General features: G+C 51.1%; 2 protein-coding genes and 1 long non-coding RNA gene across 6 annotated transcripts in view; all 3 read right to left on the reverse strand.

Annotated features, from left to right (window-relative positions):
* Positions 1-792: 792 nt before the first annotated feature.
* KLK2 (kallikrein-related peptidase 2) lies at positions 793-6,768 on the reverse strand. 2 transcript variants are annotated; one of them, XM_011965954.1, is made up of 5 exons: positions 6,503-6,768; positions 5,129-5,288; positions 3,242-3,528; positions 2,992-3,128; positions 793-1,623 (listed from the first exon to the last, which is right to left on the reverse strand). In XM_011965954.1, the coding sequence occupies exons 1-5, from the start codon at positions 6,546-6,548 to the stop codon at positions 1,498-1,500; spliced, it is 756 nt and encodes a 251-aa protein (XP_011821344.1). In that variant the 5' UTR covers positions 6,549-6,768; the 3' UTR covers positions 793-1,497. The 2 variants fall into 2 exon arrangements, with proteins under 2 accessions (XP_011821344.1, XP_011821345.1); XM_011965955.1 differs by having other exon boundaries at positions 3,242-3,399; positions 6,503-6,578.
* KLK3 (kallikrein-related peptidase 3) lies at positions 793-16,674 on the reverse strand. 3 transcript variants are annotated; one of them, XM_011965951.1, is made up of 7 exons: positions 16,592-16,674; positions 15,182-15,341; positions 13,317-13,603; positions 13,036-13,172; positions 11,536-11,657; positions 4,584-4,588; positions 793-1,497 (listed from the first exon to the last, which is right to left on the reverse strand). In XM_011965951.1, exons 1-7 carry the CDS (start codon positions 16,635-16,637, stop codon positions 1,394-1,396), a joined length of 861 nt encoding a protein of 286 aa, XP_011821341.1. In that variant the 5' UTR covers positions 16,638-16,674; the 3' UTR covers positions 793-1,393. The 3 variants fall into 3 exon arrangements, with proteins under 3 accessions (XP_011821341.1, XP_011821342.1, XP_011821343.1); XM_011965952.1 differs by lacking the exons at positions 793-1,497; positions 4,584-4,588 and having other exon boundaries at positions 11,466-11,657; XM_011965953.1 differs by lacking the exons at positions 793-1,497; positions 4,584-4,588 and having other exon boundaries at positions 11,483-12,101.
* A 4,086-nt stretch (positions 16,675-20,760) lies between these two features.
* LOC105528943 overlaps positions 20,761-24,277 on the reverse strand; it is a 28,685-nt gene continuing 25,168 nt past the window's right edge. Inside the window, exon 3 of the long non-coding RNA XR_001004431.1 lies at positions 20,761-20,993. This is a non-coding gene — a long non-coding RNA (uncharacterized LOC105528943). The remainder of the gene's footprint in view (positions 20,994-24,277) is intronic.

Below are 24,277 nucleotides of genomic sequence, written 5' to 3' on the forward strand. Positions count from 1 at the left end.
TGGATTCTTCTTTGTAGGGATAGCTCCACAGATCACCTGATCACAACACCAAACCAAATCCCCAGGGGGGTTTCCTTATCCTCTCCCTTTCCCTCACCCCCTCCACAGTAAAAGGTTGACGCAGCAGCCCTGCACTGCTCAAAACCTGTACATTCCAAGTAAAGGGCTCATCCTTGAATAACTCCTGGGAGATGATATTTGATTCCTTGGACTGTTCTGCCCAAGTGCCTTGGTATACATGGGGCCTTGGGCCATGCCAGACGCTTCATGCTAAAAATGGGATTTGTGATGCATGCCTGTTTTTGTACATCTGGGACTCTGGGCCGTGCTGTATCTGTTTGAACTCTAGGGAACCTCAGGTCTGAGGACTTAAGGTCAATTATTCAAGTACTCCATACTCATCCTACAGACCCCCAGTAAAAACCCTGGACACTAAGGATCAGGTGAGCTTCCTTAGTTGGGATTACTTCATACATATTATCATGTATCCTTGCAGGGAGAATTATGTGCTGTCCATAAGACTCTACTTGGAGAGAATAACTGTCAGATATGCCCTCCATCCAAAGGGAAAGGCCCCCACCTGGCTAGTTCCTTTATCAGCTGGATCAGCTACACTCCACAAGGTCCTCAGCCTAATAGCTTTGACTTCCTGACAGTCTGAAAACTTAGTAAAGCCAAGTTGCTCATCTTCGTAACTGCAAGTTTTCCTCTGTTTTCTCCACACTGTAATCTATACGTCTGTTTTGTTTGCTGATTTCAATAGGTATCCTGTCGATGTAACAAACCATAATAAACCACGGCATGATGGCTCTCTATTTCTGGAAGTCCTGCTAGGAAATCATGAAATCTGACGGTGGCTGGAGAACCTGAACACACCTCCTGTAATTAATCAGCTTCCAGTTTCTCCCCTTAGTCCCTCCCTCAACAACACAGGAGGACCCTCCCCTTCTTTCTGCTCACGGTCTTCTCTAGGCTTCCCAGTGCTCCCAGGACAGAGTGGGTTACGTTTTCAGTGTCATCCTTGCTGTGCGCGTGCCTCGTACGTTGTACCTCCAGCTTATGTTCAGTGATCTGTAGAGAGTGTCCACCTTGTGTCACTGTCCGCTCTTCCAGGGTGGGCCCCACTCCTCCCGTCTCTGCACCCCACAAACAACATGGTCACCCGCGTCCTTGTGTGTGTCCTCACTGAAACTGAGTGAGAAGTCTCCAGACACAGCCAGTGTTCCGAAGGAGAGGATGAAATTACACGAATTTCAGAAACACTGGCCTACACCTGTGTCTGCCCATTCCTTTTCCTAGCAGCCCTGGAATCCACACCAGAGAGCACAGGTCAGTAGGACTCAGGAGGCTCAAGCTTTGGCCAGGTGAGTTCCAAGCTTCAGGTGTCCAGCATTCAGAAAGGCCAAGTGATGCCAGAACGTGAGGTGGACTTAAATCTACTAGAGGTAGGGGTGGGACGGGGGCACTCAGGGGGTTGGCTGCGATGGTGTCCTTGATCTACTTCCGGTAATGCACCACCTTGGTGTACACAGCAGGCTTTTCAGGCAGAGCACAAGGCTCAGGGCCCCATGACGTGATACCCTGAAGCACACCATTACAGATAAGTGGACCCCCAGAATCACCCTAAGGGTAAACGGGGAGAGACACAGTGAGAAAGATTGGCCCCAATATCTGCCTAGGCAACTCCATCTCTCAGAACCGTGCAGGTAGATGACTGAGAGCAATTCCCAGCTCTCAGGGACAGAGAGAAATGTCTCCAGAATCCACTCCCACAAGGGTATGGGCAGGGAGTCCAACAGAGGGAACAAGGCTCCAGTCCTGGCCTATGGGGAAGGGACTTCAGGATCCAGCTCCTGCACAGGCGGCAGGGTCCAGGAGGACAGTCCCTGCAGACAAGTCAGTGGGAGGAGGAGCAGGACCATCTGCAGGTACATCACAGAGGCCACCTCTCCAGGACTACTCTCTGACTAGATGTCCCCTCTCCAGGGCATCTGGGAGCCACGGAGGGCCACAGGCAGGGCTGGCCATGGTCAGTTCAGTGATCACAATGACCCACTGGGGCCAGGTGGAGAATGGAGTGGAGGGGAGAGACTGAGGGCCAGGAGACTGAGGGAGGCTGGGTGAGGGCCCCGGTGGGGACAAGGCCTGGAGCCACCCCAGGTCATCCTCATCATCACTTCCCCAGCACCCCGGCTGCCCTCCCTCCCTGCAGGCTGATCCCACAGGGAGGCCAGCAGCAGCCTCTGGACACCTAAGCCGGGCCCTTTCCCGCTTCTGTCCAGCACCATCCATAGCTACTGACTCCTCTGAGGAAAAGCAGTGTCCTCCTGTGGCCCAGGGGAGGCCCTCCGGAAGGGGCCCTCTCGTCCCCGTGTGAGGCCATCTCGCACCCTGCCCCTTATCTCTCACTCCAGCCATGCAGACCCCTCGCTGCTCCTCACACCCTCCAGGCCCCTCCTCCCAGGCCTGGGCAGGTGCTGCTCCCTCTGCTCCCCCAGGTGCCGCAGGGCTCTGCCTTCCCCTGCAGCAGGTGTTTGCTCACTCCTACCTTCTGCAGGATGTCCCCTCCCAGTCACACTCCCCACCCCTCCTCCCTGCCCCAGAGCCCAGTCACTTCCTGACACCCTCCAGCATTTCCGCGTCGTGGTCCCCGTCCCTACCCGTGCGCCTCACCAGCATGGGGGCTGCTCTCTGTTCAGCTGTCTGTTCACTGCTGCTTCCCAGGGCCTATGGCAATGCTGGTCACGCAGCAGGTGCCCAGTAAGCATGTGCTCAACACAGGAATGGGTGGATTATGCTGTGAGAATCACCTGTTGCTTTGAGGGAGTCAGGGAAGGGGGGAGGAGGGTGGCAGATGAGGCATGGGGAGGGGGCGTGGCTACAGCTGGGGAGCAGGGGAGGCAGATGTCTGGTTGGCTTTCAGATCCCAGCCCAGAATTAGGGTCTCCACTCACCTTTCCCCTCCAGATGTTGGGAGTAAGGATGACTCACCCCACAAGTGTCTTTACCACCTGTCCAGAGCCCAGCACACAACATGAACGCTGTCACCTTCTCGGAGTAAGCTCCGGCACACATGTCACTGGACAGGAGATGGAGGTTCAAACACTGAAGACTCTTTGGGCGCAGGAGTACGGGTCAGAGCAAAAACTGGGCTGTGGCCGGACCCCACCTGGTTCTTTGGCCCCACTTCCCCAGACCCAGGCATCTGGGCTCCCAGCTACACCGTCTGGCCCAGGCGTACACTCCTTTGGTTGGATGCTGCCCCAGCCTGAGGCATAGCAGGTGGTCCCCAGTGCTGGCTCCTGGGTGGGCAGGCCCAGGACCTTCACAGCGTCTGTGATCTTGGCAGGCTCCGACAGGCGGAGCAGCATGAGGTCGTGGCTGGAGTCTTCATCTGGTCTAAGGCTTCGACGCTTCAGAAGGCTCGTATTGTAGAGCGGGTGTGGGAAGCTGTGGCTGACAGGGGCCCTCTGGCCGGTGTCTTCAGGCTCAAACAGGTTGTGCCGATCCAGCCAGACCTGGCTATTCCTGGGGAGGAAGGGGGTGGATGCATGAGGAGAGAGAAAATGGGGAAAGGTAGATGGGGCAGGGGAGGATAAGGGAGACTCCAAAGGGGAGAAAAAGAAACAGTGAGAAAAGCAGGGGTGGGGGAGACAAGTCGTGGTGAAATACAGACAGTGAATTAGAGAACAGGAGTGTGATTGTGTGAGAGGCAGACACAGAAACTGAGAGAAACGAAGTGGAAAAGAGAGAGCACAAAAAGGCAGAGGAATGACAAAAGCAGAGGGGAGAACAGTGAGAATTAGGATGAGCAAAGAAGAGACAGAGACAGTGAGAAACAGACACGGGCAAGAGGAAGGGAGAAGGAACAGAACCAGGAAGGGAGTGAGAAATGGACAAATGAGAAAAGGACACAGGAAGTCAGAGAGAGAAGGAGAAACAGCAGAGAGGAAGCCAGGGGTGATACAGTGTGGGAGAGAAAAAGGAGGGAGGCCACAGAGGCACCTGAGGGGTGTGGGCTAGCAGGGGGAGGAGGAGAGGCGTGAGGGAGGCTCACCTGAAGCTGGGGCTCAGGGCCGCATCCTCCCTTCTTTCTCCAGCTCCTTTCCCCTTCTTTCGCTTTTATTTTTGTTTGTTTTTGTTGTTGTTGTTTGTTTTTTTCTGAGATGGAATCTTGCTCTGTCACCAGCTGGAGTGCAGTGGCACGATCTCGGCTCACTGCAACCTCTGCCTCCCAGGTTCAAGCGATTCTCTTGCCTCAGCCTCCCTAGTAACTGGGATTGCAGGCATGCACCACCACGCCTGGCTACTTTTTGTATTTTTAGTAGAGATGGGGTTTCGCCATGTTGGCCAGGCTGGTCTCGAACTCCTGACCTCAGGTGATCCACCCATCTTGGCCTATCAAAGTGCTGGGATTACAGGTGTGGGCCACTGTGCCCAGCCACCTTCCCCCTCCTTTCTTGTTTCTCCTTCTCCTTCCTCCCTCCTCAATTGCGCACCCAGCTGCAGCTGAAACCAGCCTTTCCTGTGTCTCCCCAGGATGGAAGGATGTCCTGGAGAGAGTGCTGTGCAGTGACAGGCACCCCCTCTCTCACACACACACACACACACACACACACACACACACACTGAGCTTAAAGCCCTTCCTTTTTCGGGGTGCTCCCCACCCACTGTCACAGGCCCATCTGGGTGTATTCAGTAGTGATGAGGAAGGGCTGAGGCAGAGACCCAGGAGAAAGACAGGCAAAGAGATGGAGGGTGAGACACAAGGTGACAGAGATGGCCGCAGAGAGATCCAGAGACACACAGAGATGGGGGAGACACCAAGACAGGGAGACAGAAAAAAGAGAGGGAGATAGAGACCAAAACACATACAGACACAACCATACAGACACAACCAGAGCCAGATACCAAGAGACACAGTGAGATCAGACACAGAGAGAGACACAGGCAGCCATGGGGAGGGTGGTCCAGCCCCAGCCCTGCCCCCCAGTGCAACCTGGGCCAGGACTTTCCCTCTCTCCTTTAGTCTGAAGTCTCACCTAAGAAGTGACCCTGGGGGAAGTATCCAGCTGTTATTCCTGTGGGACACAGACATTCCCTCCCCAGTTCCTAGGATCCTACTTACTTCTTTAGACAATGGGCAGCTGTGAGCACCCACTGGGGGTGCACCAGGACACCCCCACAGTGTGCCCATCCATGACTGTACACAGCCGCCTGCCAGGGTTGGGAATGCTTCTCGCACTCCCAGCCTCCCACAATCTGAGACTGGATGAGGGGTACTGCACCTGCAGAGGGGGTGCTGGGTCAGAGGGATCAGACCCAGAAGAATTGGATAGGGGAGGGAGCTGAGCTGTGGGTTTGAAGAGATACGGGAGCAGAGGACCAGGACTGGGAGTCCAGGACACAAGCAAGGGGTCCTGGGAGGGCTGGGAATTCTGTAGCTATTCCCTGCGTTGGCAGGTTGGTGGCTGGACCAGGTGGGGAGACTTCACGCTCTGAGAGCAGAGCTGACCCGAGATCAGAGTAGGGGACATGGGACAGCATCTGGAGCAGGCATTGGGTTGGGAGTTGGGTCATTTGGAGTGATTTGGGGTCTTACACTGGGAGAAGGGAAACTGTGGTGGAAGCTGTGGGTTCTAAGAGAATAAGGGGTTCCAGAAACCAGGGATAAGTGCCCAGTGGAGAGGTTTAGTTGCTGGGAGAGGGAGGTTTGGGACGGTTTACCATGTCCAAGGTTAAGCAAACCGTTCTGTCTGGGTTGTTTCTCGCTTTGTTTTGTTTTGTTTTTGAGGTTTTGAAAAGGGTGCAGATTTAGGGCATCAGAGAACTGGCCGTTGTGGTTGGGGATGTGGTTGGGGGTGCTCGTATTTTTCCCATGGAAAAGGCTGGCCATTGAATGAAGAGCCTGGGACAAAGAGTCAGGGAAGGAGCAGTTTTCCGAGCCCCAGTGCCAGACTGGGGGTGGGGGCAGCATTTGTTGTCTTAGGCCAGATAGCCTTGGGGGAAGAAGGAAGTGTCTGGTGGAATCCGGTGGAATCTCCGTTTCCTGGGACAAGGCTGGGAAGCCAGGTGTCAAGGGCCAGGGCACAGGGTTGAATGCTCACAGCTGAACGGGACAAGTCAGTAGACTGTGGTAGGACTGAGGGGCTCAGGAGGCGGCCCGATGATAGGGTCCAAGGAACCAATGGCATGGAGAGAGGTCCTTGAAAGGTTTTGAGCTCCATAAAGAGAAACACAGAGATGCCCGGGAACTTGCTCTTTAGTAAAGCGGCTGGGAGCAGGGATTTGGCTGGGCAATGGGGAGAAAGGTCTGAGGTAAGTGGGAGGGAGCGAGGACCTAGTGTGGGCATGAGGACTACTGCCCTGTGGAGGAGTCAGGAGCACATTGTCTGGGATGAACTGTGGGCTGAAGGGACGAGGCCGGGGCGCTGGGTGGGAAGGAAAGGGCTTCAGCATAAGAGTCAGAACCTGCCCCCTTTCCTTTATCTGTCCATCTCACCAGTGCACCCCACAGACAAGGCGATGAAGAGAACCAGGACCCACATGCTGACACAGATGTCCACAGCCAGGCGGTGAGCTTGGGGCTGGGGAGCCTCCCTGTAAAGCCCTATAAAGGGCTTTATTCTCCAGGACTCCGCCCCAGCCCTGCAGGCACCTAGATGCTGATCAAGGCCCTTCCTATGAGGCTGGAGGCTGGACAACCCTCTCCCATACCCAGAGCTGTGGAAGGGGAGGGACAGCCAGCACTTGCTGTTCCACACAATACTAGATAAGTCTGGAGGCATTCCCAGGGTGTGAGGCCAGATTGGGCAGGGCCTATGGATCATGGAGACATAACCTAGGGGGCAAAGCCAGAGAAGGCAGGCTCAGGATGAACAGCAACAGGGGTTGGGATGATCACTGACTCTTTTTAAAAAAAAAAAAAGATTCTGAGACAGAGTCTCACTCTGTTGCCCAGGCTGGAGTGCAGTGGCTTGATCACAGTTCACTGTAGCCTTGAACTCCAGGATACAGTGTCTCAGCCTCCAGGATAGCTGAGACCACAAGCATGCATCACCACATCCAGCTAATCTTTAATCTTTTGTAGAGAGAGAGTGTGGCTATGTTGCCTAGGTTGGTCTCCAACTCCTGGGCTCAAGCGATCCTCCCACTTTGGCCTCCCAAAGTGATAGGATTACAGGCGTGAGCCACCACGGCCAGCCCCAATCATTGATTTTCAATACAAAGTCTCATGTGCCTAAGTCCCAAGTACTTCCTTTGCACCCCAAGACCTAATATGCCCTGAAATATCAGAACCATGGGATTGTGAGACTTTCTGGTCCCTATACCAGTCTAGGCCCAGAAGCTGGAGCTCCAACTCACCATGTTCCTGAAATAGAAGCTTCAGCATTCAGTGCTCTCTGATTCTTGCACTTCCACACTCAGAAAATAGTTCCCCACATATATTTCTCCTCTCATCATAAAACCTTGTGATACCATTGGAGATTGGATTCTCTAATCCAGAAATATGAGTCTCCCAGACCAAGTTCCCTATTATTTCGAAATCTAATGTCCACTAAACAATGTGGGGTTCCAGTGGCTCCTCACTCCTCATTCTCCACACCTGTGCACTCTATTTGTACAACAGGGATTCCTGTTGACCTGCCCTCCTAGGTCAGAATTGTCCTCATGCAAAATCCAATGCCTGCTTCTCACTGAAATGTCTAGCTGTCGGGAGCCAGGTTTATACACTCCAAGATTAAGTTGCAAGCCAGGCACGGTGAGTGGCTCATGCCAGTAATCCCAGTGCTTTGGGAGTCCAAGGCTGAAGAATCACTTGAAGTCAGAAGTTCAAGATTAGCCAGGGCAACAAAGTGAGACCCTATCTCTAACAAAAAAATGTTTTTAATTAGCCAGGTTTGGTGGCAAGCACCTGTAGCCCCATCTACTCAGGAGGCTGAACCAGGAGGATCCCCTTAAGTCCAGGAGGTCAAGGGTGGTTCCATGAGCTATGATCACACCATTGCGCTCCAGCCCGAGTGCCAGAGCAAAAGACCCAGACTATGTCTCAAAAAAAAAAAAAAAAAAAAAAAAGAATTTGGGTGGAATTGAAAAAATCTCATTTTGGTGTCTCAGAAAAGAATCAAGAATAAGAGTCCTGGTGTTAACTCTTGTTATAAGAGGCCACTGTTAACTCTACAAGATTTCTTAGATTTTGGAAAACAGAAAATGTGATTTCATCTGTTCAGTAAAACCAGAGCAGCTTACACCGATCCAGACCCAGCTGTGGTAAGAGAATTGCTTGAACCGGGGAGGCAGAGGTTGCAGTGAGTGATATCACACCATTGCACACCAGCCTGGGAGACAGAGGGAGGCTCCATCTCAAAAATTAAAAAAATAATAATAGATAAATAAATAAATAAGGAGACCATTTTACACTCCCTCAGGCAATGTATGACAATAGGGTATTATCTAGAAAACGCTACAGGTGCACACTACCAAGCTGTTGGGATGAATTTATATTCTAGGTTCCACCGTCTTTCCTTCCAATATTTCTGCCATCCTTTCTCTCTAGGACTTTTAACAGTTAAGCTTTGCCCATGAAATTTCTAACTGTCTTCTGGCTTCTTGGCTTTTCCATCTTCCTCTTCAATGGCACGGTATGTATCCTTTGATCTGAGGTCTTTCAAATATTTTAAAATCCATCAGACATGTCTCTACTAATTTACTCACATACTTCCTCCTTTCCTATTGCTTTCTCCTCCTGAGACTTTACTGTCATTGACTGTACTTCTAGCACTCACGTGGTTTAGCAGTTCCTTAAAATTTGTCTGTCTCTGTCCTTCAATCTGGTCTAAAAAGTCCCTATTATGTTCTTCACCTCTTTTCCATTCTGCTACTCATGCCTGATTTTTTCTTTTTTTTTACTTTTTTCAACTATTATACTTTTCCTACCTAATATTTCACCTTGGTCCTATTTTATATATTGTCTCATTCAATGTACCTAATGTCTTCTCTAATCTCTTTTAGTATGCTAATTAGATTAACTTGTAGTTAAATACAACAGTAATTGGATTTGTAAAAACAATTCCTATACAACCATAAAAAAGAATGAGATCAGGTCCTTTGCAGGAACATGGATGAAGCTGGAAGCCGTTATCCTCAGCAAACTAACACAGGAACAGAAAACCAAACACCGCATGTTCTCACTTATAAGTGGGAGCTGAACAATGAGAACACATGGGCACAGGGAGGGGAACAACACACACTGAGGCCTGTTGTGGGAGTCAGGGAGAGGGAGAGTGTCAGGAAAAACAGCTAATGCATGCTGGGCTTAATACCTAGGTGATGGGTTGATAGGTGCAGCAAATCACCGTGGCACACGTTTACCTACGTAACAAAGCTGCACATCCTGCACGTGTAGCCCAGAACTTAAAAAATAAAATAAAATAAAATAAAATGAAATAAAATAAAATAAAATAAAATAAAATAAAATAAAATAAAATAAAATAAAAAACAGTCCCATGTCGCAGGAAGAGCTCCAAGGCCCCCTGGATCACAAGCCCAAACCAGACCTGAAGAAAATTTCCTCCTCCCCTCCTTTCCTTCACCCCCTGTGCAGAATCAAATATAGCTTCATACTGAAGCAGTATAAAGTCAGAAAATAAGATTCCATTTTATTTGCTGCCTCAGTACTTGTAACTGAAAGGATCTCCAAGGTATATCCCCCACCCCCACAATGGGGAAGACCCCCACCTGGCTACTTCCTTTATCAGTCAGGGCAGCCGCCCTCCACAAGGTCCTCACCCTGATGGGTTTTATTCCCTGCCAGCTTGAAAAATTTGTAACAAGACCATCACATTCCCCCACGGGAACCAGAGTTCACCCTGCCCTCTTGTTACAACAAAGCCCACCTCCCACAGTCCTTGCTTCTTCAAGCCAATCCTGAGTGAAATTCCCGTGTCATCCTGCCTGGTGTACAGTGTCCTCCTGCCCTAGGCTGTGAAGCTCTGTGGCTAAGAAACTCTTGTCAATCTCCTATCTCCAGTGCTATGTGTTGGGTGTTCAGACATCTTCATAACCTCAGGGTGGGAATTCCTCACACCAGTGACCTGAAGAGAAGACAAATAAACCAATCACTGTATCCTCTTTGAGTTCAGTGTCCTTCCTTGACCTTCCCCTATTTCTGAATTCCTCCTTCTTGGGATAGCCCCATGGTCCACTTGACAACAAGACAGAACCAGATCCCCAGGCAGTTTCCTCACCTTCTCCCTTCCCTCACTCCCCGTACAGTAAAAGGTTGACTCAGAAGCCCTGCACTGCTCAAAGCCTGAACCTTCCAAGTACAGGGCTCACCCTTGGATAACTCCTGGGAGATGACATCTAATCACTTGGAATATTCGGCCCAAGTGCTTTGGTATACCTGGGGCCTCAGGCCGTGCCAGATGATTCATGCTAACCGTGTGATTCATGATGAATACCTGTTCTTGTACATCTGAGGCTCTGGGCCATGCTGTATCTGTTTGAACTCTGGGGAACCTCAGGTCTGAGAAGTTAAGGTCAGCTATTCCAGTACTCTGTGCCTATCCTACAGGCCCCCAATAAAAACTCTGGACACTAAGGCTCAGGTGAGCTTCCTTAGTTGGAAATACTTCATACACACGGTCACACATCACTTCTGTGTGATTTAGGTGCTGTCCACAACACCCCACTAGGAGAAAACAACTGAAACTTTTTCCCTGTTTTCTCCACACCCCCACCTAGATGCCTGTTTCCTTTGCTGATTTCAGTGTGTCTCCTGTCAATATAACAAACCAGAATAAACCACAGTATAACAGCTCTTTATTTCTGTGAGTTCTACGAGGAAATCATCAAATCTGAGGGTTGTCTGGGGGACCTCGACACACCTCTCCCCATGGTGAATCAGCTTCCAGGGAGTCCAGTCCCTCTCCTTACTTCATCCCCATCCCATGCCACAGGAAGACCCTCCCTCCTCGGTTCGCAGCCTTCTCTAGGCTTCCCAGTGCCTCCAAGACAGAGTGGATTATGTTTTCAGCTCCATCCTTGCTGTGAGTGTCTGGTGCGTTGCGCCTCCAGCATCTGCTCAGTGCTTCATGGACAGCATCCAGCACGTGTCACTGTCTACTCTCTCAGTGTGGACCCCACCCCTCCTTCATCTCTGTACCCCACAAACAACACAGACACCCCCATCCTATCTGGTTCCTCAAAGAAACTGAGTGAGATGTCTCCAGGCATGACCAGTGTCCCCCAGGACACGGAGAGGACAAAATTACACCCATTTAAGAAACACTCTGGTCTACACCTGTGTCTGCTGATTTCTTTTCCTAGCAACCCTGGACCCCACACCTGAGGACAAAGGTCAATAGAACTGGGGAGGCTTGAGCCTTGGCCCGGTCATTTCCAAGGTTCCAAGTGCCTGGTGTCTAGAATAGCCAAATGATGCCAGAACTTGAGGTGGATTTTTTTTTTTCGCTACAAGTAGGGAGTTGATGGGGTGCTCAGGGGTTTGCCATGATGGTGTCCTGGATCCACTTCCGGTAACGCACCACCTTGGTGTACAGGGAAGGCCTTCGGGGTAGGGCACATGGTTGACTGCCCCATGACGTGATACCTTGAAGCACACCGTCACAGACCAGTGGGCCCCCAGAATCACCCTGAGGGTAAAAGTGGGGAGAGAGTGAGATAGGTCAGCCCCAGTTTCTGCCTGGGCAATCCTGTCTTTCAGACCCGGACAGGCACATAACAGATAGCAGCTCCCAGCTTTGGGAAAAGAGAGAAAGGTCTCCAGAGCTGACTCCCAGGAGAAGGTGGGCAGGGATTCCAATAGGGGGGACAGGGGCTCCAATCCTGGCTGATGGGGAACTTCAGGGTCCAGCTCCTGTGCAGGGGGGAGGGTCCAGGAGGATAGTCCTTGCAGACAGGTCAGTGGGACGAAGGCCAAGGACCATCTGCAGGATGCTGCTGCCCCCATGGCTCATCACAGAGGCCACCTCTCCAGGACTACTCTCTGACTAGACACCTCCTCTCCAGGGCACTGGGGAGCCTTGGAGGGCCGTGAGCAGGGTTGGCATGGTCAGTTCAGTGATCAGAATGACCCACTGGGGCCAGGTGGAAAATGGAATGGAGGGGAAAGACTAAGGGCCAGGAGCCTGTGAGGGGGGCTGCGTGAGGGCCCAGGTGGGGACAAGGCGTGGAACCACCCTCAGGTCAGCCCCATCATCACTCCGCCCACAGCCCTGCCACCCTTCCTCCTTGCAGTCTGATCCCATAGGGAGGCCAGCAGCAGCCTCTGGACACCTGAGCCAGGCCCTCTCCCGCTTCTGTCCAGCACCATCCCTAGCTCCTGACTCCTCAGAGGAAAAGCATGTCCTTCTGCGGCCCAGGGGAGGCCCTGCAAGAGGGGTCCTTTCTTCCCTGTGCGAGGCCATCTCGCCCCTGTCCCTGATGCCTCACTCCAGCCACGCAGCCCCCTCGCTGCTCCTCACGCCCACCAAGGCCCTCCTCCCAGACCTGAGCAGGTGCTGCTCCCTCTGCTGCCCCAGGTGCTGCATGGCTCCCCCATCCCCTGCGGCAGGTGTTTGCTCACTCCCATCTTCTGCAGGACGTCCCCTCCCAGTCGTACTCCCTACCCCTTCTCCCTGCCCCAGAACCCTTTCACCTCCTGACATCCTCCAGCATTTCTGCATTGTGGTCCCTGTTCCTGCCTGTGCCCCTGACTGGCACAGGGGCTGCAGAAGGGAGGGGCTGCTCACTGCTGCTTCCCAGGCTCTAGGGCAGTGCTGGGCGCATAGCAGGTGCCTAGTAACCGTGTGCTGAATGCAGGGACACATGGACTGTGCCATAAGAATCACCTATTGCCTTGAGGGAGTCAAGGAAGGAGGAAGGAGGAAAGGAGATGAGGCACAGGGAGGGGGCGTGGCTACAGCTCGGGAACAGGGAAAGCTGATGCCCGGTTGGCTCCTGGACCCCAGCTCAGAATTAAGGTCCCCACTCACATTTCCCCTCAAGATCTTGGGAGTAGGGATGACTCACCGAGCAGGTGCTTTTGCCGCCCATCCAGCTTCCAGCACACAGCATGAACTTGGTCACCTTCTGAAAGTGAACTTGCGCACACACATCATTGGAAATAATATGGAGGTCCACACACTGAAGTTTCTTTGGAGTCAAGTCTACGGGCCAGGAAAAAACACTGTTGTGGGCCGTACCCCACCTGGTTCCTTGGCCCCTCCTCCCTCAGACTCAGAAGTCCTGTCCCCTCCTCCCTCAGACCCAGGTATCTGGGCTCCCAGCTGCACCATCTGGCCCTGGCATACTTTCCTCCGGTTCGATGCTGCCCCAGCCTGAGGCGTAGCACGTGGTCCCCAGCGCTGGCTCCCAGGTGGGCAGGTCCACGACCTGCACAGCATCTGTGATCTCGGCAGGCTCTGACAGGCGGAGCAGCATGAGGTCGTGGCTGGAGTCATCACCTGGCCCGAGGTATCGATTCTTCAGGAGGCTCATGTTGTAGAGCGGGTGTGGGAAGCTGTGGCTGACCTGAAACACCTGGCCCGTGTCTTCAGGATAAAACGGGTTGTGCCGACCCAGCAAGATCACGCTGTTGCTGGAGAGGAAGCAAATGCAGGAATGAGGAGCGAGGATGATGGGGCAAGAGAGACGGGACAGAGGAGCAGGGGGGAGGCTCCAAAAGAGAGAAAGAAACTGCGAGAAAAACACGGGGTTGGGGAAGACACAGTGAGGGCCAAAAATACAGACAATGAGTTGGGAAACAGCAGTATGACAGGGTGAAAGGTAGATACAGAAACAGGGAAACCAAGGGAAAGAGACAGAGGGTAAAAGGACAGAGAGAATGAAAGGGCAGAGGGGAGAACAGTGAGAAACTAGGTGAGCCAAAAGCATACAGGATGAGAAAGAAAAGAGAGAAACATAGAGAAACAGACATGGGCCAGAGAAAGAGCGAGAACAAAACCAGGCAGAAAGTGAGAAACAGACAAATGAGAAAGAGAACCAGGAAGTCAAGGAAGAACGAGAAATAAGTAGAGAGGAAGCCAGGGGTGATAGAGTGTGGGAGAGAAAAGGAGAGAGACTGGAGCTGAGTGGGCACCGCCGGGGAGGGGAGGCCTCAGAGTGGCTCTGCTGCTTTGGCGTCGGTTTCCAAGTGGGTAGGTAGCCTCGCCTGCAGGCCCGATGCAGTATTCCCCGCCGCTTCCCTCCCCAGGGTCCTTTCCCCCAAACCCTGTTGTCCTTCCCCCTTCTCCTTCCTCCTCCCTCAATTGCCCATCCAAGCTCCAGCTGGAACTAGCCCTTCTCTGTGTCTTCCAAGAGTGGAGGGATGTCCTGGAGAAGGAATGGAGTGAGAGGGGCCTCCTCATACCCACACACACACAAGCAATGAAACCCTTCCTTTTCTTTTCTTTCTTTTTTTCTTTTCTTTTGAGATGGAGTCTCACTCTGTCACCCAGGCTGGAGTGCAGTGACGCGGTCTCAGCTCACTGCAACCTCCACCACCCAGGTTCAAGCAATTCTCCTCCCTCAGCCTCCTGAGTAGCTGGGACTACAGGCTCGCGCCACCACGCCTGGCTACTTTTTTGTATTTTTAGTAGAGATGGGGTTTCACTATGTTGGCCAGGCTGGTCTTGAACTCCTGGCCTCAGGTGATCTACCCGCCTCGACCTTCCAAAGTGCTGGGATTACAGGTGTGAACCACCGCACCCAGCCAAAGCCCTTCCTTTTCTCAGGGTCCCCCCACGCCCATCCTGTGTGTGTGTTCACTAGGAAGAAGGCATAGGAGAGACAGAGACGCAGAGAGAGCCTGGCAGATAGATAGAGGGTGAGACACACTGGCTGGAGAGGGACCAGAGATGGACAGAGAGAGGGGGAGATATGGAGACCGAAGACAGAGAAGAGAGGGAGAGAGAGAACAAAATAGTCACACGGAGAGACACAACCCAAGCCAGATACCAAGGGACACAATGAAAGTGACACAGAGAGACATAGAGGGACACAGACATGGGGAGGGTGGTTCAGCCCCAGTCCTGCCTCCCCATGTGACCTGAACCAGAACCTTCCCTCTCTCCCCCAGTCCCAAGGCTGGCCTTAGAGGTTATCCTGGGGGAAATGCACAGCTGTTATTCCTCTGGGACACAGACACCCCCTCCCCAGACCCCAGGCCTCTACTCACCTCCTGATGCAGTGGGCAGCTGTGAGGACCCACTGGGGGTGCACCAGAACACCCCCGCAGACTGCCCTGCCACGAGAGGCCACAAGCACCTGCCAGGGTTGGGAATGCTTCTCACACTCCCAGCCTCCCACAATCCGAGACAGGATGAGGGGTGCAGCGCCTGCAGAGGGGGAGCTAGATCAGGGGGATCAGGGTTCACAGGAGGAACTGGGGGACTCGGATAGGAGAGGGATCTAGGATGTGGGTTTGAAAAGACATGGGGGCAGAGAACCAGGGCTGGGAGTCCTGGGACATGGGCAGGGGGAGCTGGGAAAGGCTGGGAATTCTGTCACTCTTCCCTGGGTTTGCAGGTTAGTGGCTGGGGCTGGTGGGGAGGCTTCATGCTCTGAGAGCAGAGGTGACCCCAGGGATCAGGGTAGGAGACACAGGACAGCGTCCAGACAATATCTTGAGTCTGGGGATCGGGTCCTTGGTGGTGATTTGGGGTCTTGGACTGGGAGAAGGGAAACTTGGTACAAGTTGTGGATTCTGAGGGGATAAGGGGTGCTAGGAACCGAGGATAAGTGCCTTATGGCAAGGTTCAGTTGCTGGAAGAGGAAGGTTTTGGAAAGTTTAGGAAGTCCCAGGTTGAGAAAACAGTTCTGGCCTGAGTGGTTTTTTTGGGTTTTTTTGGGGTTTTTTTCCGTTTCTGTTTTTGTTTTTAGGTTTTGAAAAGGATGCAGATTTAGGGAATCAGAGAGCCGGCCGTTGTGGCTGGGGATGCTCGTGTTTTTCCTATGGAAAAGGTGGGCCACTGAATGAAGAGTCTGGAGCTAAGTCAGGGAATGAGGACTTCTCAGAGTCCCATTGCCGGACTGAGGGACCCGTTTGTTGTCTCCGGCCAGGTAGCCTGGCTACGAAGAAGGACGTGGCTGGTTGGCATCTGGGTGTCCTAGGGCAAGATCGGGAGGCCAAGCATCAAAGTCTTTGGGATGGGGTTGAACACTCACAGCCGAATGGGAAAAGTCAGTAGACTGTGATGGGACTGAGGGGCTCAGGAGGCAGACCAGTGATAGGCTCCAAGGAACCAATGGCATCGAGAGAGGTCCTTGGAGGTTTTGAGCCCCACAAAGAGAAACACGGAGATGTCCAGGAACTTCCCCTTTAGTAAAGCAGCTGGGAGCAGGGAGTTGGCTGGGCAATGGGGAGAAAGTTCTGGGGTAAGTGGGAGGGAGCGGGGACCTGGTGTGGGAGTGAGGACAGTTCAATATGGAGGGGCTGGGGGTATAGGTTTGGAGCGGGACTGGGAGAGACAGAAAAGAGCCCAGCACCCTGTCTGGGCTGGGGTGCTGGGTGGGAGGGAAAGAGCCTCAGCTTGAGAGTCAGGGCTGACTCCCCTTCCTGCATCCCCCCAACCCTGGCCCCTCTCACCAATCCACGTCACGGACAGGGTGAGGAAGACAACCAGGACCCACATGGTGACACAGCTCTCCAGGTGCAGGCGGTGAGCTTGGGGCTGCGGAGCCTCCCCGAGGAGCCTTATAAAACCTTCATTCCCCAGGACTCCGCCCCTGCCCTCCCGGCACCCAGATGCTGACCAAGGCCCTCCCCATGCTGCTGGAAGCTGGACAACCCCCTCCCACACCCAGAGCTGTGGAAGGGGAGGGAGAACCAGCACTTGCTGTTCTGCAATTACTAGATCACCCTGGATGCACCAGGCCCTGTAGCTCATGGAGACTTGATCTAGGACACAAAGGCAGAGGAGACAGGCCCGGGATGAAGCAGAAACAGGGGATGGGTACAATCCCCGATTCTTCATACAAAGCCTCACATGCCTAGATCCTTTGCACTCCAAGACCCAATGTGCCCTAAAATACCAGCACCCAGGGGACTGTGAGACTCTCTGATCCCTGTACCACTCTGAGCCCAGAAACTAGAACTTTTATTTCTCGTGCTCCTGAAATAGATGTCTTGGCATTCAGTACTCTCTTTTCCTTGCACTTCCAACCCAGAATCCAGTTCCACACATACATTGCTACTGTTATCATAAAAAGATCTTGTGGTCCACGGATACTCTAACCCAGAAATACGAGTCTCCCAAAGTTCCCTAGCATTTCAAAATCCAATGTCCGTCAAACAATGTGAAATTCCAGTAACCCCCTACTCCTTGTTCTCCAGACCTGTGCACTCTATCTGTGCAACAGAGATGCCTGCTGACCGGCTCTCCCAGGTCAGAATCACCCTCATGTAAAATCCAATGCCCCTTCTCCAATAAGATACTTAGCCTTCAGGAGCCAGTTTATGTACCTCAAGATTAAGTGACAGGTCAGGCATAGTGGCTCACACCTGTAATCCCAACACATTCCGAGGCCAAGGTAGAAGGATCGCTTGAAGCCAGGGGTTGAAGGCCAACCAGAGGAACAAGGCAAGATCCATTTCTACCAAAAAAAAAAATTTTTTTTTTCTTTTTGAGACAGAGTCTCACTCTGTTGCCCAGGCTGGAGTGCAGTGGCACGATCTTGGCTCACTGCAACCTCTGCCTCCCAGGTTCAAGTGATTCTCCTGCCTCAGCCTCCTGAGTAGCTGGGATTACAGGTGTGTGCCAACACGCCTGGTTAACGTTTGTATTTTTTTTTTCAGTAGAGACAGAGTTTCACCATGTTGGTCAGGCTGGTCTCGAACCCCTGACCTCGTGATCCACCCACCTCGGCCTCCCATAGTGTTGAGACTACAGGCATGAGCCACCGCGCCTGGCCCAAAAAAACTTTTAAAATTACCTAGATATGGTGATGGACCACTGTAGTCTTAGCCATTGGGAGACTGAAGTAGGAGAATCTCTTAAGGCCAGGAGTTCAAGGCTACAGTGAGCTGTGATCACGCCATTGAAATAGAGGGAGAATGAAACATTGATTAAAAAAAAAATTGGCCGGGCGCGGTGGCTCAAGCCTGTAATCCCAGCACTTTGGGAGGCCGAGACGGGCCGATCACGAGGTCAGGAGATCGAGACCATCCTGGCTGACACGGTGAAACCCCGTCTCTACTAAAAAATACAAAAAAACTAGCCGGGCGAGGTGGCGGGCGCCTGTAATCCCAGCTACTCGGGAGGCTGACGCAGGAGAATCACATGAACCCAGGAGGCGGAGCTTGCAGTGAGCCAAGATCACGCCACTGCACTCCAGCCTGGGCGGCAGAGCGAGACTCTGTCTCAAAAAAAAAAAAAAAAAAAAAAAAATTAAGGTGGCATGCAAAATCACAATTTATAGTCTCAGAAGAGAATCGGGAACTCTTAAGAGCCCTGGTACCTCCGCTGCTAACTCCATAAGATTTCATTAATTTCCAAAAAGTTAGTTATTTCAGCTGTTCAGTAAAACCAGAGTAGCTCACCTGATCCAGCCCAAACTGTGACTCAAGAATTTGACAAAAGTGGCTGGGCGCGGTGGCTCACGCCTGTAATCCCAACACTTTGGGAGGCTGAGGCGGTGGATCACGAGGTCAGGAGTTCGAGACCAGCCTGGCAAACATTGGTGAAACCCCGTCTCTACTAAAAATACAAAAATTAGCCAGGTGCGGTGGTGCACACCTGTAATCTCAGCTACTCGGGAGGCTGACGCAGGAGAATCACTTGAACCCAGGAGGCAGAGGTTGCAGTGAGCCTCTTCCAGGTTGCAGTGAGTTTGCAGTGAGTCGAGATCGGCCACCATTGCACTCCAGCCTGGGCAATCAATAGAGTGACTCTGTCTCAAAAAAAAAAGAAGAAGAATTTGACAAAATCTTCCCCTGTTTCTAGCTGAGTGATCAGATAAATTCAAATACAGTGAGGGAGACAGAAGTGGATATAGATAATCACAACTTAAGACCATCTTACAGCTGGAGTGGAAGGATATACTCAGCCAGTGACCTGACCTCCTCACACGTGAGTTAAGGTTTCCCTGAATTCATCCTGGAAATGAAGTTTGTCTCCACTCCAGTGAGAACCTCATGGATCGAGTGTCCCTAAGCATATCCTCAACTCATCCTCAATCAAAACCTGACCCAACCCAATTTAATACAAACCAATCCAACTGCATCATACACAGCCCCGACCTCATCAACCCAACACAACTTAACCTAACAAGCCAACCCTTATGTCTTCCCTCGTTGTTTGATTCCGCATCAAACAAAACTCATGGCCACTGTCAAATCTGATAGCTACTTCCATGTCTTCTACCTCCAAAATCAAACCCAACCTCATCCCCAATTCAATCCCCACGGATTTCTGAGCCAACGTCAAAACAAATCTATTTCCATCCCAAAGCCATGCCATCCTAAATCACCTCAACAGTGCCAATCCCAAACTCATCCCAAGCACAATTTTACCCCATCTCCAACCCAATTCCAATCTGACCCTCCATTCTAACTGGTCTTCATGCTCCACTCCTATACCCAGCACATCTAACCAAAGAAAACCAAATACAACCACATGCCAGTTCTCAAGCCTGTCCAGAGCCTCCTCTCCACCCGTGATGATGCTCCCTTGGCTGTGACCTCGCAGGAGTCCGTGCCTTCACCCCCTACTCCTGCACACACCATGGCGTTCATCAGGGTCCTTGGTAGTCCCTTTTACACAATGTGGTGGACATAAGGTTGATGCTGGCACAGTGCCTCATATTTGGGAGACTTACTTGGGAGAGCAGTGGACTTGGGGAAGACGCATAAGTTCAGGTCCCTGTGCCCTCCACCCAGAAGCCTTTGGGATTTCATGGATGGTGACATACAGCCATTCTCTAGCACTTTTGAGTCCTGGATCAAGTCCTAGATCCTTATGGTTCCAGGCTCCCTGTCTGACACCAGGCCCTAGCCTGGCACCATGCAGGCCACTCCCACCAGAGGAGGATGTCGGCAGCTGTACAGTTGGCAGGTGGCTGGAGAGGCGAGCTGCAGGGATAGTTGCAGTAACATGACGTCATGGTGCTGGCCACACTCTCATAGTGTGGATGCTGGATGATGAGTGGATGACACCCGAGGACTCTGGGACATGGCTCATATGCAGATTGTGCTCGCCCCAGGGCACCTTCATGAAGCTAGAAGGGCTGGTGATACCCTCAAGTGGAGTAAGGATTAGGTGGCAAGATGGAAGAATGGGTAACCCTCAATCCTCGGACTCTTGGGGAATCAAGAGATCCCATTACTGTCACCCCAAACCCTGAACCCAGTGGTTCCAGCCTCTGCCCTTCGGGGCCAAGGAGGGACTCAAGCCACAAATATACCCCAGAACTCTACCCCTCAGGATTCCAGCACCTTCTTCCTGAGGATATGAGATTCTTAGGCCATTCCCACATCAGGACCTCGGGAGCTGGGATCTTAGCAGTCTCCTCCCTCATTGACCTAAGAGTTCAGAACTGACACTATCCCTGCCCCAGGACCTTCACCTCCAGCCTCTTCCTCCTTTGAAATTCAAGAGGCTGGACCCACTCCTCACTCAAACCCAGAAGTTCTGATCCCCAGCCATGCCCCTTCAGGATCCTGTGCACTGCCTTTTTCTGGATTTGGCAGTGAAGTGCTGCCAGACACAGTCAGGATCGGGACTCAGAACCTTGGTTTGCCATAAAGAAGCGGGATGTGATAGAAAGAGTATTTAATGGTGGAACGTTGAGATTGCCCTGCAGACAAGGGTGGAAGACTCTGGCTGAACAGTGTTGGGAGGCAATTCTCCATGGTTCTGTCACGTATCTGTGTGTCTTCTGAGAAAAGACAGCAACACCTTTTTCTTTCTGGATTGTCTTTTCAAGAATGTTTGTGTAGCAGGCATCCTTGCAAGATGATCTCTCTCTCAGATCCAGGATTGCGCACTGTCCTAGATAATGAAGATAATGTCTCTTACAACAGATTTGTTTACTGTCAAGAGCAATAAATACAATATGTTCCTCCAGAGTAGGTCTGTTTTCAATCCAAGATCATAAAGATAGTATCTTCATCAGGGACAACGGCTGAGCAGGTTTGCAAGTTGTCCCAGTAAAAGATTGAGGATTCCTCATCTCAGGTTTCTCACCGGTGGCACAAACCCTGTGTGCACAGCATCCACCTGGACTGCTCTGGTCACCCTACAAGGTTTTGGGGGGCAAGGTGAACTAATGTGAACATGAACCTCATGCTGTCTGCTGAGCTGTGAGCAGTAAAATCCTTTGTCTCTGACTCGGGAGTCTCATGGACTCTGCCGGCATTCACAGAACTCTGGCAGGTTAGCTTCTTTGTTTGCAGGTCGGTAAAATGCCAACCCCTTCAGAGTTACTGACACTGAGACTGCACTGGCCAGCTGGGAATGGAGATAGGAGGGGACCCAGCTGGATGCAGTGGGCAGTGGGGGTCAAAGGGTACAGAATACAGTGGGATCCTAGTATCATGGTGGAGGTCAGAAAGAGCCCTAAAAGAGAGGGTCAAGGTAGGAGGTTAGTGAAGGTCCACCTCCACCCTCTCCAGGACAGGGACATCAGGTCACAGTTAATTTCCCTGCAGTTGGTGAGTGGTCATGGTCTCTGGAGTCTCCAGCATCCAGAGTGTCCCCGGTCTAGTGGTCCCCCCTTTCTGAGCCACAGCTGCTTTCTCTGTCAAATGAGGCCAGTAATACCCACCCCAGAGTGATGCTGTGAGGATTAGATGAGCATCTGTAAGTGCTGAAGATAATGCCTGACACATCCCAACCATTCAGCAGTGCAAGCATACACTTACACGGCACTCCTTAGAGCCAGGCATGTGCTGGTGCCTCATGCACGTGACCACATTTGATCCTCACAATGACCCTGTGAGGGAGACTGTGCAACAGAGGACTGACCTCGCCCAAAGACCTCAGGCCTTTGCCGTCAGAGCCTGAGACGTCATCTCTTATTTTTTTTTCTCCTTTCTTTCTTTTTCTTTTCCACGGAGGTTGCAGTGAGCCGAAATTGTGCCACTGCACTGCTGCCTGGTGACAGAGCAAGATTCCGTCTCAACAACAACAAAAAAGAATTATTGGACCAGGCACACTGGCTCATGCCTGCAATCCCAGCACTTTGGGAGGCCAAAGCAGGTGGATCACCTGAGGTCAGGAGCTTGAGACCAGCCTGGCCAACATGGTGAAACTCCATCTCTACTAAAAATACAAAAATTAGTTGGGCATGGTGGCAGGAACCTATAATCTCAGCTACTCAGGAGGCTGAGGAAGGAGAATCACCTTAACCCAGAAGGCAAAGGTTGCAGTGAGCCAACATTGTACCACTGTACTCTAGCCTGGGTAGCAAGAACAAAACTCCATTGGGAAAAAAAAAAAAATTACTGAGGGCCTTCCTTGGATTTTTGTTTATATTAACTGCCAAGACCAGCTCAGTCGGGGAGACCCTAACCCAGCAGTGCTACAGGAATTAAAGACACACACACAGAAATATAGAGGTGTGAAGTGGGAAATCAGGGGTCTCACAGCCTTCAGAGCTGAGAGCCCCAAACAGAGATTTACCCACATATTTATTAACAGCAAACTAGCCATTAGCATTGTTTCTATAGATATTGAATTAACTAAAAGTATTCCTTATGGGAAACAAAGAGATAGGTTGAATTAAAGGAATAGGTTGGGCTAGTTAACTGCAGCAGGACCATGTCCTTAAGGCACAGATCGCTCATGCTATTGTTTGTGGCTTAGGAATGCCTTTAAGTGGTGTTCTGCCCTGGGCAGGCCAGGTGTTCCTTGCCCTCATTCCCGTAAACCCACAACCTTCCAGCTTGGGCCTTAGGGCCATTATGAACATGTTACAGTGCTGCATAGATTTTGTTTATGGCCAGTTTATGGCCAGATTTTGGGGAGCCTGCTCCCAACAATTCACTATATCTATTGATACATTCCACAGTAGATATTAAAACTGAGAAATCTTTCAAATATTTTGTTATTTATTTTTAAATAACAATAATAAATATATGTTAACATATTTTAATGAAAAACAGCTAATATTTTAAGACAAAAAACTAGTGAGGAAAAAACGTTATACGCTTTTGCAAGTCTCTAATGTCTGGCTTAATAGAAGACAGCTGGACTCTCATAACTGCTTTAGGGTTTAATTTGCTACAATATCACATCATGTAGGCTCTGGAAAATTCCACCTTGTGCTTGTGAGAGAACAAGAGTGAGGAAGGTGCCGGGCACAGTGGCTCACGCCTGTAATTCCAGTACTTTGTGGGGCCGAGGTGGGCAGAACACCTGAGGTCAGGAGTTCGAGATCAGCCTGGCCAACATGGTAAAACCATGTCTCTACTAAAAATATAAAAATTACCTGGACATGGTGGCGGGCACCTGTAATCTCAGCTACTTGGGAGACTGAGGCAGAAGAATCACCTGAACCTAGGAGACAGAGGTTGCAGTGAGCTGAGATCATGCCATTGCACTCCAGCCTGGACAACAAGAGTGAAACTCCATCTCAAAAAAAAAAAGAAAATAATGTGTACAGATTATTATGAAACTAGTGTTTGACCTTGCATACCCCTGGAAAGGTCTCAGGAATCCTTCCACTCCAGAGTTCCAGAATCCCCACAATGACAGCCTGAGATGGTCAGAGAGGCCCTCCCCCAGGGACAGAGAGGAACACAGAAGGAAATACAGGGATGAATATGGTGCTTTTCTTCAAGATTACCATCACGTTTTCTCTTTATCGAGTACTACTTCATGCCATACTTCATGTTGATCAGGTTTTCTAAGGTCTTCAGCTTCTTGAAAAAAAAACAAAATAAAAGATTCTTAATATAAACTTAGGTAGAACCCTGATTATTCTAATGAGAAAAGAAATAACAAATGTAAACAGCATATCGAAATGATAAAAGGAATAATACAGGAACTATTTAAAAGAGTACACAATACCAAAATCAATGCAAAATTTAGAAGATACATAATTTTTTTAACTTAGCAATTGTCTTAAATGCCTTATAAAGCTTTTCCTAGATTCTTTTGTCCTCATACTCTTCAATTATCTCTGCTTATGATCAAATGATTTTGTAATCTCATTTTCTTTTTTTTTTTTTTTGAGACGGAGTCTCGCTCTGTCGCCCAGACTGGAGTGCAGTGGCGCAATCTCGGCTCACTGCAAGCTCCGCCTCCCGGGTTCACGCCATTCTCCTGCCTCA

The sequence above is a fragment of the Mandrillus leucophaeus genome, unplaced genomic scaffold, assembly GCF_000951045.1.
Source record: "Mandrillus leucophaeus isolate KB7577 unplaced genomic scaffold, Mleu.le_1.0 Scaffold74, whole genome shotgun sequence".
Taxonomy (NCBI): Eukaryota; Metazoa; Chordata; class Mammalia; order Primates; family Cercopithecidae; genus Mandrillus; species Mandrillus leucophaeus.

Coding starts and splice junctions, on each gene's coding strand:
- KLK2 (XM_011965954.1), bottom strand. CDS start 6,548: ATGTGGGTCCTGGTTCTCTTCATCGCCTTGTCTGTGGGGTGCACTG. Junction 3,129..3,241: donor CAGCATCCAACCAAAGGAGT/GTACGCCTGGGC, acceptor TCTGACCCGTAC/TCCTGCGCCCAAAGAGTCTT. Junction 1,624..2,991: donor GTGGTAAAGACACTTGTGGG/GTGAGTCATCCT, acceptor GTTTACCCTTAG/GGTGATTCTGGGGGTCCACT.
- KLK3 (XM_011965951.1), bottom strand. CDS start 16,637: ATGTGGGTCCTGGTTGTCTTCCTCACCCTGTCCGTGACGTGGATTG. Junction 13,604..15,181: donor GCTGCCCACTGCATCAGGAG/GTGAGTAGAGGC, acceptor CTTCCTCTCCAG/CAACAGCGTGATCTTGCTGG. Junction 11,658..13,035: donor GCGGCAAAAGCACCTGCTCG/GTGAGTCATCCC, acceptor TTTTACCCTCAG/GGTGATTCTGGGGGCCCACT.